This window comes from Neoarius graeffei, chromosome 20 (genome assembly GCF_027579695.1).
Source record: "Neoarius graeffei isolate fNeoGra1 chromosome 20, fNeoGra1.pri, whole genome shotgun sequence".
Taxonomy (NCBI): domain Eukaryota; kingdom Metazoa; phylum Chordata; class Actinopteri; order Siluriformes; family Ariidae; genus Neoarius; species Neoarius graeffei.
In genome coordinates this window covers 16854625-16872591 of record NC_083588.1, presented here as the reverse complement: position 1 = coordinate 16872591, position 17967 = coordinate 16854625, and the positions used below count along the sequence as shown (strand labels likewise).

At 44.5% G+C, this 17967-nt stretch overlaps 1 protein-coding gene across 2 annotated transcripts; it reads left to right on the top strand.

Moving 5' to 3' along the window:
• The first annotated feature begins 251 nt into the window (after window positions 1-251).
• mafga (v-maf avian musculoaponeurotic fibrosarcoma oncogene homolog Ga) lies at window positions 252-17547 on the top strand. 2 transcript variants are annotated; one of them, XM_060902529.1, is made up of 4 exons: window positions 471-539; window positions 15821-15908; window positions 16238-16310; window positions 16427-17547. In XM_060902529.1, the coding sequence occupies exons 3-4, from the start codon at window positions 16275-16277 to the stop codon at window positions 16868-16870; spliced, it is 480 nt and encodes a 159-aa protein (XP_060758512.1). In that variant the 5' UTR covers window positions 471-539; window positions 15821-15908; window positions 16238-16274; the 3' UTR covers window positions 16871-17547. The 2 variants fall into 2 exon arrangements, with proteins under 2 accessions (XP_060758511.1, XP_060758512.1); XM_060902528.1 differs by lacking the exon at window positions 15821-15908 and having other exon boundaries at window positions 252-539.
• The last annotated feature ends 420 nt before the right edge of the window (window positions 17548-17967 follow it).

Below are 17967 nucleotides of genomic sequence, written 5' to 3'. Positions count from 1 at the left end.
AGTGTCTCCGGTTTCTCTCTCTAGCCAGGAGTCGGAACAATACTGGAGTGTCTCACGGGACCGAGTTCAGTCAAGTCGTGCGTCGAAGAAGAAACAGAAGTAGCAGAAGAAGAAGAAGACGCGCTTTGTTAAATGCTGAGTGTGCACGCGCGCTGCGCTGCCATCTATTCACAGCTGTCGCGCGCGCTTTCCACCTGCTTCACTAAATATAGCTGATTCATCCCTAAACGGAGCACTTCCGCCTCCGACACCGCCGCGCCGCGGGTACAGCAGGTTGTCGGGGGGATTCCCTTTATCCGTTCGTTCAGCACGAAGGAGGAAAGGAAGGAAGGAAGGAGGCGCTGGTCGTCTGGAACCGAAATCACGAGCGTGTGTAGTGACAGCTAGGGGGCTCGTGGTCGCCAGAGAAAGAGAAGAAGAAGAAGAATGTGTAACCGGATCGGCGCGTTAGTTTGCTAGCTCATGCACACGCGCAGCTCACGAGCGCTGCTGTTTCATCAAATCCAATCGACGCTCCTGTTTTTAAAGCGCGCCATCAGGTAGGAGGCCGCCGCCGCCGCCGCTTCTGCTTTTATTCCGGGATAAAATAACCGGGAGGTTGTCCGGTCGCTGCTTTAAATCCGGTGTCTGTAGGGAGTTGTGTCAGATCGGCTTCATTGTGATCAGCTGAAGGTTAATCAGCGCTTGAACGCTCCGAGCGGATTCCATTGTTTGAGACGCTGCGAGCTGCTTTTTCTTCCCCCGGCTGCTGATTCATCACAATCAGCGATATGGTGAATATTTGGTGCGACCTGGTGCTTTGGTTTCACAAACGGCTGATTGTGTGTGTGTTGTCACGTTCCACTTGTATCATTTCTAAACAAATCTCGAAGAAGACGACCTGTTAGAATGCGTTTCGATTTATCCAAACATGCTTCCTGGTGTAAATTAAAAGTGACAAGCTTCTGGTTACTATAATTGATGTGCATCATTTTTTATTTTGTATTTTTGGTCCCCTGTCTGTCAGTGTTTACTCTTAAGCTTATGATTTATCATAAAACATTCAACAGCAACCTCTCTCTCTCTCTCTCTCTCTCTCTCTCTCTCTGGTGACCACAGACTCTCAGTAGCTGCATTAACTCCCATCACTTTGCATCCCTCTCAATTAAGATCCTCTATTTTCAGCTTGTGGTCACACTTAAAAGCCCGGAACCGGACACATTAAGCTTTACTCTACACCCTGACAGGACAGGAATAACAACAGAACTGTAACCCATGCTGCCATCTTAGCATTGTGATCTAAATAATGGTGCCTTTCTTTCACAGATGAATAACAAGATCATTCAGGATGCACAGAAGTCGTAAAATGGCCCTTTCATCTCAGATCAGATGCATACTTTTATTTATTACGCCTGCACCCTTTTGTGTCAGGAGGCCTGGTTCTGTCATTTCTCTTTCTCCTGCCACGAAGGTAACAAGAACAGATGAGGGCCTTCTATGTGCAGTAGGGGGTGGTGTGGCTAGAAAACAGTGTGTGTGGGGGGGTTGAATAGATGTTGGGCATTGGTTGAGAGATTTTTGGTCCATCAGATCCAAGTGGCTACCATTTGACCAATCCTAGTGCATCATGTCTGTACAGGCCTATATGTTGTTCCTGATGCTCATTGGATAAGGTGTGTTCAGGCAGATAGACAGAAATGGGGGGTGCAGGGGGAGTTGATGAAACCGGGAGAAAGAGTTGAGCGCGGAGAGGAAAAACGTCTTGGACGGCTGTTGCAGCATGTTTATAAGTTACTAGACCACAGAGAGTCCTTGAGAAATTGTTTGTTTAGAGGGGGCGGGGCATGTCCTCAAAAGCAATCTGCATAGAGAATTGGGAGAGCCAAGAGCTAAAGCCATGAAGGGGGGGGGGAGTGAAAGAAGAAGAAGAATTTTAAAGGGGTGTTGGGAGGGAGATGCTGATGATGAAACTTGCTGCAAGTGTGGACTTTCAGTGCTTCGCCCTGCCGAGTCGTATCTGCTTTCGCTGCAGATGCTGGATTTGCAAGGATGCTTCACTTGTGTTCATTTACTACCTTCAGTCTTCTTTCACAAATTTGCCGCATTAGTGAAACGATTTCCTTGTAATTTATATGATATTATAGCTTCAGTTAAAAAGAGGATTTCATAACATTTTGAAACTTTGAAATCCTTAGTTGTTAGCGTGATTAATTAATAGATTACTTGATAATGAAGGAAGCGATTAATGGGTTTTAGAACATTTCCTTACAACATGAATGCGATTTATAGATCATTTGTGTATTCGTCTAGTTATTTGCCCAAGACTATTTGTAATTAGGCTATAGTTAATAGTGGCATAATATACACATTATTTTAACAGTCTCCCATTCTTCATTAGTAAGTAACTTGTGTATATAGTACTGATTTATTCTGAATCTTGCTGTTTGGAGAACCGTTTTTCCAAGCTCTCCTACTGTTAAACTGATGAAATGCTATTAAACGGTAGCTTACAGACATAAAGAGGCAGTTTGTGACTGTAAAAACAGCTATGCCCGTGCCTTTTGTTCTGCTAATGGCAGAAGGTTTGGCGTTTTCTTCCCGCCCGTCCCCCCCCCCCCCCAAAAAAAATACAGCACTGAAGCTGATCATGAATAAAATATTGGAGTAACTGAGCTTCCCAAAGTAATATCTGATTACAGGTTATTATGGCTAACCAAATGTACTTTTCTTCTCAAAAGTAGAGCTGTGGTACATGTAGACCACATTTTGCCAGTGTGTGGGTTGAAAGCATAGATTTCTTTGCCAGGTCTGTTTGCTCTAGATCTGGTGCTTGAGGCAGAATATAAAAAGCCTTGTATTTTACCGCACTTGAGAATCTCGAGGTTATCGTAATGCACTGGTTCACACTGGCAAGTTCAGCATTTTATTACCAACAAGCCTCTTGCACCTTTACTTTCAAGCAGCAGCGAGATTTGAACACATCTATTTCCACTAATTTCAGGCATATACGAAGAAGGTTCAAGTCTTTGTTTGCTCTCCAAAAAAAAAAAAAAAAGGGGTCTCTTCTCACGTGGAGGGCAGCAGCTCCTACGGAATCAATATGGCATGGAAAATTTTTTTTTATCTTTTTATAACGATATCAAATGTCTGATGCAGGACCCAAAGTTCATGCCATGTGTGCCAGTTTTCACAGGAAGAAGAAACGTCTTGTCAAACAAAGCTCCTCTTTGAAAGTCCGTGCCTCCGAACAGCTTGACCCACACGGCTCGAGTGTGAATACCTGTGGAGCCTGCTATGCCTAAAAACTCTCCTTCGCAAATAGACAATACTGGTGGTACCCTGAAATCTACCCTTCTGTCAGCTCGAACGAATGAGGGTGATACAATTTTTTATTTTACTCCCTGATATCAGCCCATCGTTGCTCCCCTTTTCTGCCATGTGAAACGATTGTATAATTTCCTCCCTCTCTTTCCATCACTCTTATTTCACGCTCCGAATACCTGCTACTTGATGGCTTCCCTGCCTTTCTAGCACTTAGTGTTTACTTCGATACACAAATTGATGCCAGCCTCCTTCCCTTACCCTGGCAGGCATCAGCAGAGCCTGATTTTTAATTCGCAGTTAAATGGCGCTCGACACACGCAGCTTGTTTGATAATTGACTTCAGTCTACTGAAGGGAGGGATGATTAGATTTGAATGTCATTGCTGGTATATGTGTGTGTGTGTGTGTGTGTGTGTGTGTGTATAAAAAATGAGGGTTTTTTTGTTCCTTCAGCATCTGATGAATGCTGAAGGAACATGCGGAAAGGGTAGTGCTGTGTTGCACATTAATATTAGGTGTGGATCATGCATGAAATTAAATACAGAAAGTTGCCCAAGCGCTTGCTGATGGTCTGTCTTAATTAGCAAACTGAGTTTTCTTTGAGTTCTGAAATTATTCATGTAGAACTGATTTTCCAACAAGGTTGCAACAGAGGGGGGAAAAGTTACGCCATGTTGATTTCAGGTTGATTGCTCCCGATTGGTCTCATATTTTTCCTGCCTCTGATGCTGAGGTGTTCCCATCCTCAGCATCATTGTACTTGTTTTAACACCAAAAGATCAGCATGATAATTTAGCATGGCTTTATTGCTACTTACTGTAGGAACTGTATTAACCCATTACTAAAAATGTTTCTGAAGGAACATTTTTATTACGTGAAAACACTGGGGTTGCACGTGCCCATCCCACAAAGTTCATCCGAGGTGTTCGTTGCAATATGGTTTACATATTTGGACACAAGGATAAGAAAAGATTATGGGTCCATGAGTATTTTCAGTCAGTCAATCAGGTGATTTTTTTTTTTTTAAATGTCAAGCAATATCTAGAAGATGGTTCAGGGTCGGTCTCAGTTTGCCTTTTGGCTTCTTGGGGTTAGTATTTGATGTGTAGTGATGCTGTGTTTGGGGCGGCATGGTGGTGTAGTGCTTAAACCGTCGCCCCACAGCAGGAAGGTTCTGGGTTCGAGCCCAGTAGCCGACAGGGGCCTTTCTGTGCGGAGTTTGCATGTTCTCCCCGTGTCCGCGTGGGTTTCCTCCAGGTGCTCCGGTTTCCCCCACAGTCCAAAGACATGCAGGTTAAGCTAAGTGGTGGCTCTAAATTGACCGTAGGTGTGAATGTGAATGGTTGTTTGTCTCCATGTGTCAGCCCTGCGGCTTGTCCAGGGTGTACCCCACCTCTCGCCCATAGTCAGCTGGGATAGGCTCCAGCTCGCCCACGACCCTGCACAGGATAAGTGGTTACAGATAATGAATGGATGATGCTGTGTTTGGGATCCTACATAATGACGGACAGCTTTTGTTTGCCATTATGGCTTGGACAGTCTTCTTACTGCTTTGTTTGGCTTACATGGGATGGAATGTGCCCATCCAGAACCATGAATGTCCCTGACCAGCCTTCACTACATTTGAACCCCAAATGCTTGTAGTGCCCCCCCCCCTTTTTTTTTTTAAATTGTCCAATAAAGTGGAAGATTGCTGAATATGTATTGGGTGAGTGAAACCTGTCAATCTTGTATTTGCCATGATATGACCCTAGTTGTCTTAAAGCACAAGTTCCCAACCTAACTTCCAACCACCCAACTCAAACATTTTATCAGGAAGAGATGATTTAATATAGGATTAGTTCAATCAGCTGTGTTGGGAGCAGAGGACATTTTTAATTGAGGTGGGGGGGGGCTTTAAAGGACACTTGGAGGCACCATCGTTAACTCCAGCACTCGAGAGGTCTTGGTACTGATGATCTACGGCCAAGTTTACATTAGACCGTATCTGTCTCGTTTTCTTCGCGGATGCACTGTCCGTTTACATTAAAACGCCGGGAAACGGGAATCCGCCAGGGTCCACGTATTCAATCCAGATCGTGTCTGGTCCGGTGCTGTGTAAACATTGAGAATACGCGGATACGCTGTGCTGAGCTCTAGCTGGCGTCGTCATTGGACAACGTCACTGTGACGTCCACCTTCCTGATTCGCTGGCGTTGGTCATGTGACGCGACTGCTGAAAAACGGCGCGGACTTCCGCCTTGTATCACCTTTCATTAAAGAGTATAAAAGTATGAAAATACTGATGCAAATACTGCCCATTGTGTAGTTATGATTGTCTTTAGGCTTGCCATCCTTCCACTTGCAAGTGGTAAGTGACTTGCGCACAGCGGCTCAGTCCCGAATCACTGCTCGTGCGCTTCACTCGCGCGCTCTGTGAGCTGCGCAGGGCCGGAGTGCGCACCCTCCAGAGGGCACTCGCTGTTCAGGGCGGAGTGATTTGGAGCGCAGCCGCTGAGGAGGAAGCGATGAGCCGCACTGACGCATTTCGACTTACGTGCCGATAGCGTGTCCGTGTATTGGCGTTGCTGTGTGCACGCTAATCGTTTTTAAAAACGTTAATCTGATGATCCGCTGATACGGTCTAATGTAAACCCCACCTACATTTACAGTTTCATGATCCTTATTTCTATCTTTAAACTTCAACAGTCCTGAATAGTCTCAGGGATTTACTGTGAAAGAATCTGAAAGTAGGAAAATGATGGCTCTGGTCATGTTAGTTGAACTTCACAGCTCTTTAATTGGTGCCTTGGTTGTGGTCCTTGCTGAGATCAGGGTTTTTCCTCCCCTCCTCTTTCTGAGCACCTCCAAATGTGTTGAGGGTGCATTTTTCACAAGGCTGCTTCTCTCTCTCTCTCTCTCTCTCTCTCTCTCCCCTCAACAACCTCACTCAGCGCTTTGTATTTTCCTGTGGGTGTGATGTCTCTCCTCTGCAAGTAATCAGCCCTGATTTGTCAGCGTTCTTCCTGGTGATTCATAAAAATTCAGCTTGCGCCTGCAAAAGATAGTGGCTTCACCTCCCCAAACCCCTCAGCACTGGCCTCCTGAGCCCCTGCACCCTTAACTGAGCAGCCACAAATGAGAGAAAAACACTTAGAGGAGGCAATGCATGCGTTCTTCTCTGGGGTAAGAGAAAGCAGTTCGCCTCTTCAACTTTGACTGGATGGAGAAAAGCTCTTTTCTTGGACTTTGTTTTGAAATAAAATGCCTTTTTTTTTTTTTTTTTTTTTTTTTTTTTTTAATAATGGGATGTACCAGTCATTTTGATGTTGACCATCTCGGCACTGATCTTGCATTGAGACAGGACAGAAATTCTGACACCATTGTGCTTTTGCATCACTTGGCAACAGAAACTTGTCAAATATTTTAGTACCGGACCAAGATCAGCATCGACGCATTGTCGAATCTTTAATTTCGGTATTGTATTGAAAACAGAAAGGGGAAGAAAAAAAATTGGTGCATTTGGAGTTCTCTTTACTCGGACTAAAAGTTGACCAAGGCTACGTTCACACTGCAGGCTGAAGTGACTCAAATCCGATCTTTTCGCCCATATGTGACCTGTATCCGATCTTTTATTGACAATATGAACGACACAGATCCGATTTTTTTCAAATCCGACCCAGGCCGTTTGGATATGTGGTCCTAATTCCGATTCCTATCCGCTCTTTTCATATGTGACTTTAGTCTGAACCGCCAGGTCGCATTCATCCGACTTACACGTCATCAACAAGCCACAAATGTCACTATTCTGCGCTGAAGTAGGCGGCGGGTCTCTCAAAAATGTTACAACAACATGGCGCATAATCACGGGCGCAGATAGAGGGTGGGACTCGTCCCACCCAGATTTAAATTCACTTCGTTCGGTCCCCCCCACTTTGCATAAGGCAAACCTCACGGAAAAATCAAAAGACTAATTACCATTCGGTTTATTGAGGTGCACGGCAGTGTATACATAGTTGCAACAACTCACATAAAACAAAACAAAGACTGATATTCGGTTGGTTGAGCTGCGCAGACTGCACAGGTTGCGAGCTCGAGCTTGGTTGCTATGGTAACCCACAACAAGTTTGACAGGCGTTGGGGTTGGTTTGCTGGCAGCTTTGTCCCCCCCCCCCCCCCCCCCCAGTTCAAAAACCGTATCTGCGCCCCTGCGCATGACATCAATGCGAGGGACGCTTCGGGCTGTGAAGGTTCTGAATCTTCTCAATGGAAGGATGCAGAGGTTAGGGAGCTGATTTCCATTTGGGGGGATACAGCTATTCAAGCTAGATTGGATGGGTCATACCGCAACCGGGCGGTTTTACTTCCGTAAACACTGACCATGCTCACTGCGTGTGACGTCGTCGTATCCTGCAATGCGCATGCGGAACACTTTTGGGTCGCTTTTCGTTCATACTGAGGATCACACACAAGTCGCATATATTTATTAATGTGAACGACCTCACAAAAAAATCGGATTTCACAAAAAAATCAGAATTGAGCATTAAGCCTTGCAGTGTGAACGTAGCGCAAGATACCCTCACCAGCCACTGTATCAAGAAGACCTGTAAAACTGCTTTTTCACACGCACACTCAAGCACAGTGAAATCCATGCTCTGCATTTAACCCCTCTGAAGCAGTGATAATATACCGGGAGCAGTTTGGGGATTAGGTGCCTCACTCAAAGGCACTTCAGCCCAAGGTCATCCCATATTAACCTAACCGCATATCTTTGAACCGTGGAGGAAACCCACACATGCAGGGAGAACATGCAAACTCCACATAGAAAGGCCCCCCCGTCGGCTGCTGGGCTCGAACCCAGAACCTTTTTGCTGTGAGGCGACAGTGCTAACCACTACACCACCGTGCCACCCACAAATTATTATAAAAATCAGCCAATCATGTGGCAGCAGCACAATGCCTAAAATCATATAGCTGCAGGTCACAAGCTTCATTTTCACATTAAACATGAGAACGGCGAAAACGTGATCTTAGTGACTGAGATTGTGGCATGGGTTTTAGTGCTACAGGTTTGAGTATTTCAGAAACGACTAGAATGACCACACCATTCTACCTGCTAGGAAGGCTATAGTAACTAACTAACCACGCTTTACAACCATGATAAGCAGAAAAGCATCTCCGAGCACCCAACACATCGAACCTTGAGGCAAATGGGCTACAACAGCCAAAGACCACATCAAGTTCAGCTGCTGTCTGCCAAGAACAGGACTCTGAGGCTACAGTGAGTACAGGCTCACTGAAATGGAACGAGTGAAAATTGGGCAGTGGCAAAACATTGCCTGGTCTTTTTCCAATCGTCAACTGTCCAGGGTAACAATGTAAACAAACAAATGCATGTTTTCTGTTTAGTTAAAAACTGCAGAAATAAATTGTCTTCCAAACAACAAATCCATCCGGGAAAAAAAATTGCCCTTGAATTGATTTACTATTCACTATTTTAGACTGCCTATTAGGATGGGTGTTTTGCAGGCCCAATTCCAGAGAAGCATGCTATATGAAGATTTCTTTCTCAGTCATTTCAAAGAAGGAGAAATTACCTGCTGGAATTGAGTTGGAGATGGTGGTGTAGTGGTTAGCGCTGTCGCCTCACAGCAAGAAGGTCCGGGTTCGAGCCCCGGGGCCGGCGAGGGCCTTTCTGTGCGGAGTTTGCATGTTCTCCCCGTGTCCGCGTGGGTTTCCTCCGGGTGCTCCGGTTTCCCCCACAGTCCAAAGACATGCAGGTTAGGTTAACTGGTGACTCTAAATTGACCGTAGGTGTGAATGTGAGTGTGAATGGTTGTCTGTGTCTATGTGTCAGCCCTGCGATGACCTGGCGACTTGTCCAGGGTGTACCCTGCCTTTCGCCCGTAGTCAGCTGGGATAGGCTCCAGCTTGCCTGCGACCCTGTAGAACAGGATAAAGCGGCTACAGATAATGAGATGAGATGAGATTCTGCAAAACATCAGAAGTGTAATAATGCCACACTTTAACATAAGTGGTATCTTGTGTTCACTCCATGATCTGTGCTGAGTCAGGGAAGTATAGGTCCTGGTATGGATTATCAATATTGGATCAGTACATCCCTTAAATAAAAAAAAAAAAATCTTAGTGGTGTATGTCCTCACTTCATCCATCCATTATCTGTAACCACAACTCCTGTTCAGGGAGGCAAGCTGGAGCCTATTCCGGCTGACTGTGAGCGAGAGGCAGGGTACACCCTGGACAAGTCGCCAGATCATCGCAGGGCTGACACAGAGGCAACCAACCATTCACGCTCATCGTCCATTTAGAGTCACCAATTAGCCTAACCTGTCCGTCTTTGGACTGTGGAGGAAACCCACGCAGACATGGGAAGAACATGCAAACTCCACACAGAAAGGCCCGCGTCAGCCACTGGGCTCGAACCCAGAACCTTCTTGCTGTGAGGTGACAGTGCTAACCACTACACCACCATGCCGCCTGTATCCCCACTTCAGTCTTTATTTATTTACCATTGTTTCCAGAATACTGAAATGTGAAATGGTGGTGTCCAGGGTTTTTCTGAAGACATAATGTAGATAGGACAAATAAGACAGATGTTTGCAGCAGGCCGCGCGGTTCGGCATGCATCATTCCATGCACTGGATTTACACCAGCATTTCTAAAGTCAAGTCTGAAGATACATGAAGCGTATGAGCCGTTCCTTTGGATAAGTGGCAATACATACTCACCGGCCACTTTATTAGAAACACTCATCCACCTGCTGTTTTATGCAGTTATCTAAATCAGCCAATCCCTGGACAGCAGTACGATGCATAAAATCATGCAGATACAAATCAAGAGCTTCAGTTAATGTTTACTTCAAACATCAGAATGGGAAAAAGGGATCTCTTTTACTGCGGCATGAGTGTTGGACTGGTTTGAGTATTTCAGAAACTGCTGATCTCCTGGGGTTCTCACACACACAACCGTCTCTAGTTTACACAAAATGGTGCGAAAAACAAAAAACAAACACTGAGTGAGCGACAGTTCTGTAAGTGGAAACACCTTGTTGATCAGAGAGGTCAGAGGAAAATGGCCAGATTGGTTCGAGCTGCCAGGAAGGATATAGCACCCTCATAGCAACTCTTTACAACCATGGTGAGCAGAAAAGCATCTCAGCATGCGACAGCAGAAGACCACACTCCTGCCAGCCAAGTCAAGTTTATTTGTATAGCGCTTTTAACAATAAAAATTGTCGCAAAGCAGCTTTACAGAATTTGAACGACTTAAAACATGAGCTAATTTTGTCCCTAATCTATTCCCAATGAGCAAGCCTGTGGCGACGGTGGCAAGGAAAAACTCCCTCAGACGACATGAGGAAGAAACCTCAAGAGGAACCAGACTCAAAAGGGAACCCATCCTCATTTGGGCAACAACAGACAGCATGACTATAATAACAGTTTTAACATGAAGTCAGTTTCGTTGATGTTGTAACTCTTCATTGATGGAAACTTGAGTGCAAAACTGTTCATGACAACTGCAGTCCTAAAGTTAGCAAGTCAACTGTAGTCCTCAGCCATAAAAGCATTACTGTAAGAGTCCAGAGCGTCCTCCAGGTGTAACCCTCAACTGTCCTCATAGGGCCGTCCTCCACAGGAGCGATGCGATAAGAACAGGAACCTTAGAATCCAAAACAAGTTCCCGGTGAGTGTACAGACCAGTGATTTGTAGGAACGGCTAATAAAATGCATTTTATTCCAGGGTAGCTTGAGTACATGAGATTTAGACGTGTCTTATCTTACTGTTGTTGCAAATGATTCAGACATCTATGCCTACTTTTTGCTTATGTAACTGGCTGTGTCTACGCTCACCCCATTCACTCACATTTAATAACCGCTTTATCCTGGTCAGAGTCTTGGTGGGTCCAGAGTCTATACGAAGAACACTGGCCATGAGGCGCGAATACACCTTGAATGGAATGCCAGTCTAGTGCAGGACACCATTCTCTCTCTCTCACACACACACACACACACACGCACACTCATTCACAAGTTCATTCACAGCTAGGCGCAAGTGGGAAGAAACCAGAGGAAATCCACAGACATGGGCAGAACATGCAAAATTCTACACTGTGCCACCCTGACTGTGTCCAGTTTTGTTTTATCCTAGACTACACGACCAAAGTTTTTACGCCTGACTGACTTAACAGTCTACAGGTTAGTTAAGCCTGCTTTACACTGCATGATTTTCATTATGATAATGTCACAGACAAAAATCGGCATTGGTGGCTAAATGTAACTCTCTCACCACAGACTGATTTAGCATATTTACGGCCGAAGATGGACAAGTTCTGGCAGTACAAGATATTTGAACCAGCTTTTCTTTTTTATCGCTCATCAGTCAGGGTTACAGGAAAGCCAGAGCCAATCCCAACTGACTTCGGGTGAGAGGTGGGGTATACCCTGGGTAGGATGCCAGGGCTGATGCAGAGACGAACCACCATTCACACTCGCTCGTACCTATGGGTGATTTAGAGTGGACAGTTGACCCACTCCACATGTGTTTGGACTGTGTGAGGAAACCCACGCAGGCACAGGGAGAACATGTAGACTCCACACAGAAAGGCCCTTCAGCAGCAACATTCAAACCCAGAACCTTCTTCCAGGCTTGTAGTACTTGAGTCCAGGACTCTGACTCGAGTCTGACTTGTGCCCTAATTTTAAGGATTCGTGACTCGACTTGGACTTGTGTGTTAAATGCATTCGGATTCGTAAGTTGGAGATGAGGACACTGATTTCTTTATTTTTTATAACATGCCATAATAATTTGGTATAAGATATTTATATCTACATTTAATTTTGTACTAATTTCGCGCAAGAGAGCGTCACACCTGCGTGCCTCGGCGTGTGCATCAGATAGACTCTCGGGCGCGCTCCAGACAGCGCACACTGGCACACCATAAACAACTCGCACCTGCACAGGATTAAAGTGTAATCAGCGCGCCTATATAAAAACTGAAAAACACACTTACTTTGCAAAGTATTGAGTTGCATTGCTGACATTACTGAGCCTTATTTCCTTGTTTGGTTTCCTGATCCCTGATTTCCTGTTTCTCGTCTTTGATTCTTCCGAGTCTACAATAGCCCGTTTGTGCCTCGCTCGACCTATCGCCTGTTTCACAACTTTGCCTGCCGTTCTGGATTGTTTACCTGTCTTCACTTGTATTAATAAAACACACCTTCTGCACTTACATCCGTCTCCCAACCATCTCTGACAGAATACTTCGCACTCGCTGATAAAGAGAAGGCACATTCACCTGTTAATATGTTGTGTTCAGGAACAAACTAACGGTAATGGCGCTGAAACAGCCACCGTCAAACGGTACGGTTGGAGTCTTGTTCTCGGACTTGACTCGAAATTTTTTTTTGAATGACTTGGACTTGAACACTGGGGACTCGAGACTGGGCTCGACATTAACAGTAGCCCGATTGCCCGGGGCAACCATTCAATAGACTCGGACAACCAGACTCTCACAAATGCTTGCCTGATCGGGCAACTACCCAAATATGTCAACTTGCGTGAAAAACGATGTTTATTCATTCATATTATGATGAAATTCCATCACGATTTGCGATTGTTTGACTCGGAAAGACCGCGTCCATGTTATTACGGGATGTTCAACAACTAGCGGAATTCACATTTCCACATCGCGGGCTCGCAATGCAGTTTCCCATTGCTAATAATTATCGCGTAGTGCATATTCAGTGTTCTATTCAGACCCTCCAGGATTTCGCGATGTTGCAATTTGCAAATTCAACCAATCCCCGCAAATTCAGGACGGTGTTGCAATTATATCCAATCACCGCAACGTTCCCGCAAATTTGACCAATCGTTGGCGTCGTCTTGAGGTGACATCAACAAACTACCTTCCGCCTTACTTCCGTGTATACGTTCAAGAGAAGCAGCATGTGCGCAGTGTTGCCAGATTGGGCAGTTTTAAGTGCATTTTGGTGGGTTTTGAACATATTTTGGGCTGGAAAACGTCAGCAGTATCTGGCAACGCTGCATGTGCGAGTCAGTGTTTAAATAGGCTTAAATTCTGTTACTGAAAGTGTGTTATGTTTACAGTGAAGGACTGTGCGCACTTTACATTATTTTTTTACTTAATACAAGAAATTAATGGATGCCAACATTTTTGCCAAAATGGTATTTTATTTTCCATTGTTTAGGCAGCTTCAGCATCATACTGTGAGATTCTGTTCAAATAGTTTTTTTTTTTTTTCTTCTATGAAGCCTGAGCCATTTATTTTATTAGTTTATAATTATTGTTTAATTTAGTCTTCAGGAGAGACTGCCTGCACACAGTACTAGTATTAAGGTTTTTGTTTTTTTTCTTACATGAAAGCTGAGGTGCATTTGGATAAGTAAAGCCTATTTTTCTGCATTTTTGTAGTCCTGGTAATCTTTTATATTGGTAAAGTTGTTTATAGGACCATTTCTCAGTGTCTTTGTTTTTTTAATCAATAGTTTTTCAGTAATAACTTAATATTTAACATATCACTCAATTTTAATCACAAAAAGAGAAAATCGCAACAATTTCTCGCAACTTTCACTTCCTCCCGCAATGTAATCGCAACAAAAACCTCAAAAACACCACAACTTTCATCACAATTTTTTGGAAAACCCACCGCAACATCAGCCATTTTAGCCCGCAATAATCACAAAAAAGGCCCGCGGAATCCTGGGGGGACTGAATATTGGTATGTCCTTCACTACATGACTAATTACTCGCACAGGGCGCTAGTGTCAATGCTTGTTGATACAGACAGCGTCTGAGAAGGTTGAATAATAAATAAAAAAATATGTAATATTTGGGCAACCATGTTCTGAGTTCGGGCAACCAGATTTCTACAAAGGGCAACCATGTCTCAAAGTTAACGTAGAGCCCTGCTTGAGGTTTAGTGACTCGACTACAACACTGCCTTCTTCCCAGTGTTAATCACTGCACCGCTGTGTCACTGTTATTCCAACTAAAACGCTGGAATGAGATGTGCATTGGAGCAGCAATCAAAGTCATCAGTTGTAAAATGTCATCGCATTAACGGTCATAAGAGAGCTATAAGTTAATTATAATCTGCCTTACAGCACCCATGAACATAACTGATATTGCATACAGTATGCCACAGGAACTGACCCATTTTATGGCCTCATCACCTTATAAAAGACCTTTTACTTATCCTGATGGTGCTTCTTTCTTCAATATACAGCATCTTTATATTCTTTCTCTGTGCTATAATTAGGTTAAATAGTTGCTGTATCCTCCTGTCTGGCTGTGGTGAACACCATGTCTATGCTTCTTTGTTGAGAGCAACCGAGTCCAGGTCATCCCTGGGGCAACCTTTTATTGCATTACATTAGGGAAGTACTGTGTAGCGTGAGTGACCTAGAGTCCTCGCCTCTCTTTTTTTTATACCGCTAGTACTAAAAGGAAGATCCGCTTGCTTATCCAGTTTTACAATTGTCCTCTATATACTTGTCTGTCCACGGTTGCACATGCAGGGCGTGTGAAAAAGGCACAGTCGGATACCCACAGGTGCAGTGGGATGGATGGAGTCCAGCAGTGAACTGCTGGTGACCGTGCGTTTGGCAGCTAGTGCAATGGTATGAGGATGCTGAGCCAGCATACCCGTGTTGTGTGGGGGGAGGGGATGGGGTGTTTTTAATATCTTCGTAGGGACCAAACGTCCCCACAAGGATACGAATACATGTTAGAGTTGACCTTGTAGGGTCATTTGGTTGGTCTCCTTGAGGAAAACTGCTTTATTTAAAAAAAAAAAAAAAAAAAAGGTTTAATTTTGGTTCCTTAGGTTAATGTAAGGAATATGTTTAGGTGTAGCATAGCAATAATTAGCCACATTAATAATTGTCAGTGGGAGGTCCTCACAAGGGTAAAAAGATAAAACGAACGTGCGTCATGGTGCCAAAACTGCTGGTTTGGCCTGTGTGATTCTACTCCTGCTGTGACCCAGCTGTATCAGCTCCATCCAATACAACGTGCGCGCGCACACAAAAAAACAGTCCATTAGATAAGCTCTCTCAAACATGCATACACAGAATACTGAGAGAGCTCTAATACCAGGTAAGACAAAAACACCCACAGGACGCTCAAACATTTGATAGACCATCACTGATGCAGAACCCTCATATTGAAATGAAATATAAAATGATTAATAATGCCCGATCTGTTTCAGATGGTTACAAATGAAATGGTGATTCTTCACGCCTGAAGCTGTCTCACACTGGCCTAACCAGCCCCAGTGAAAGGCATCCTCTATGTTCAGCTTTATTTTGATGCTGATGCCACATTGAATTTGACTTCAGAAGCATCACTGATTCCGCCATGTGTGGCTCTGTAGCGAGTTTCTGTGTAACTTGGCTTTGCACTAACCTACCAGAAATGCTTTGCCAAATGTCAGCGAGTTGATTTTGTACAAAAAAAAAGTGTATTTATTTGTTTTTACGTGGCTTTTTCAATGCAGCACTGTTCCCAGAGTCTATGGAAAGCTGAACTCGCTATTTATTTCATCTGTCAAGAGCAAATACGCCGTCAGAGGTCCTGCATGCTTGGTGATTTTTGCTCTTTTTTTCAAATAACATCATGAGTAAATAACATTTTGAATAACAGTAAAAGTAATATCTATAAAAACGCAGAACGACGCGTCACTTAATTGAGGCATCCCAAATGGCCTGACACTTCACGTATTAATATTTAAAAATTGCATCCTGTTTCTATTCTGCACGCATGTTTGGTTGAATGCAAATGGCAGCTAGGATTTTACAACCACAATGAGTGATCTAGTGTCTTTCATTACACTGGAATAAAAGTGGATGTGTAAAGACCATAAATAAATCACCTTTCATTTAAATGTTTTGCATTCTCTTCTTTGTCCCAGCAGACAGTCTTCCAGGATAGTCAAGTGTGGCTCTCGTGGCATGACTACTACAAGTAAGGGAAACAAAGCCCTGAAGGCAAGTGTCAATAGCTTTATGTTCTGTGGTTTGCGGTTCCATTTGATTTGTCAGGTTTTCCGTTTCTCCCACGTTACACATTTGGACTTTTTCTTTCTCCTCTCGCCTCTCTTAAGGTGAAGCGGGAGCCAGGCGAGAATGGCACGAGCCTTACGGACGACGAGCTAGTGTCGATGTCAGTGCGTGAGCTGAACCAACACCTGCGCGGCCTATCCAAGGAGGAGATTGCACAACTAAAGCAGCGACGGCGCACGCTAAAAAACCGTGGCTATGCCGCCAGCTGTCGCGTCAAGCGCGTCACGCAGAAGGAAGAACTGGAGAAGCAAAAAGCTGAGCTGCAGCAAGAGGTGGAGAAACTCGCTTCTGAGAACGCCAGCATGAAGGTAGAGCTAGACGTGTTGCGCTCCAAGTATGAGGCGCTGCAAAGCTTCGCCAGGACTGTGGCACGCAGCCCTGTACCAGCTGCCAGGGGCGCAATCACGCCAATCATCGTACCAGGCAAGGTGGCCGCCACGAGTGTCATCACCATCGTCAAGTCCAAAACGGAGGCACGCTCGTAATGCACAATGCCTTGGTCAGTGAATCATCATCAAGCACAGATCTGAAACATCTGCTTTAAACGATACAGCAGTTAAATATGCTCTGCCTCGCAGTGTGCTTATTACGATGGCATGTATGGCGAGTTTTGGTCGTTAACCTCCATTAAGGCCTTTTTGATTTTGCATAACTGTGTTTTTTGCCATTAACCTCAAGTGTTCTACTGTACATTCCCAGATTTAGCACAACCTTTTATGCACCATAGTAGGGACTGTTAGCCTATAATGCAAAAATAACACAAAAGGCAGAGCCAACATGTCTACATATTTCAATAAAACCACGTACACTGTCAGCGCCTTCACAAATTATAAGCAAAACACATCTTACTAGATGATAATTTGTATACACTCACCAGCCTCTTTAATAGGAACACCCATACACCTGCTGTTTTGCGCAGTTATCTAATCGGCTGATCCCTGGACAGCAGCACAATGCATCAAATCCTGCAGGTACGAATCAAGAGCTTCAGTTAATGATGTTCACTTCAAACATCAGAATGGGGGAAATTTGTGATCTCAAAAGTGTGACTTTCACTGTGGCATGGGTGTTGGGTTGAGCCGGATGGACTGGTTCGAGTATTTCAGACTCTGCTGATCTCCTGGGGTTTTCACACACAGTCTTTACACAGAATGGTGTGTGTGTGTGGGGGGGGGGGGGGTAAAAAAGAGACACTGAGTGAGCGACAGGTCTGTGGGTGGAAACGAACGCCTTGTTGTTGAGAGGTCAGAGGAAAACGGCCAGATTGGTCGAGCTGCCAGGAAGGATATAGCAACTCTTTACAATCGTGGTGAGTAGAAAAGCATCTTCTACAACAGCAGAAGACCACGTTGGGTTCCACTCCTGCCAACCAAGAACAGGAATCTTAGAAACAAGAACAGGTTCCTATTAAAGTAGCCGGTGAGTGTATTTTAGCGGATTTATTTCAGCGACCGTCCCAGTACGTACCCCTGACAAACCTGATTCTGTCCTAGCACGTTCTCAATTGGCCAAAATTAGGTGTGAAAGGGCAAGAAAACGTGGCACATGTTAAACACGTGTTCAGGGGAACAATGCAGTCCAA

Coding starts and splice junctions, on each gene's coding strand:
- mafga (XM_060902528.1), top strand. CDS start 463: ATGCACACGCGCAGCTCACGAGCGCTGCTGTTTCATCAAATCCAATCG. Junction 540..16,237: donor TTTTTAAAGCGCGCCATCAG/GTAGGAGGCCGC, acceptor TTGTCCCAGCAG/ACAGTCTTCCAGGATAGTCA. Junction 16,311..16,426: donor AGGGAAACAAAGCCCTGAAG/GCAAGTGTCAAT, acceptor GCCTCTCTTAAG/GTGAAGCGGGAGCCAGGCGA.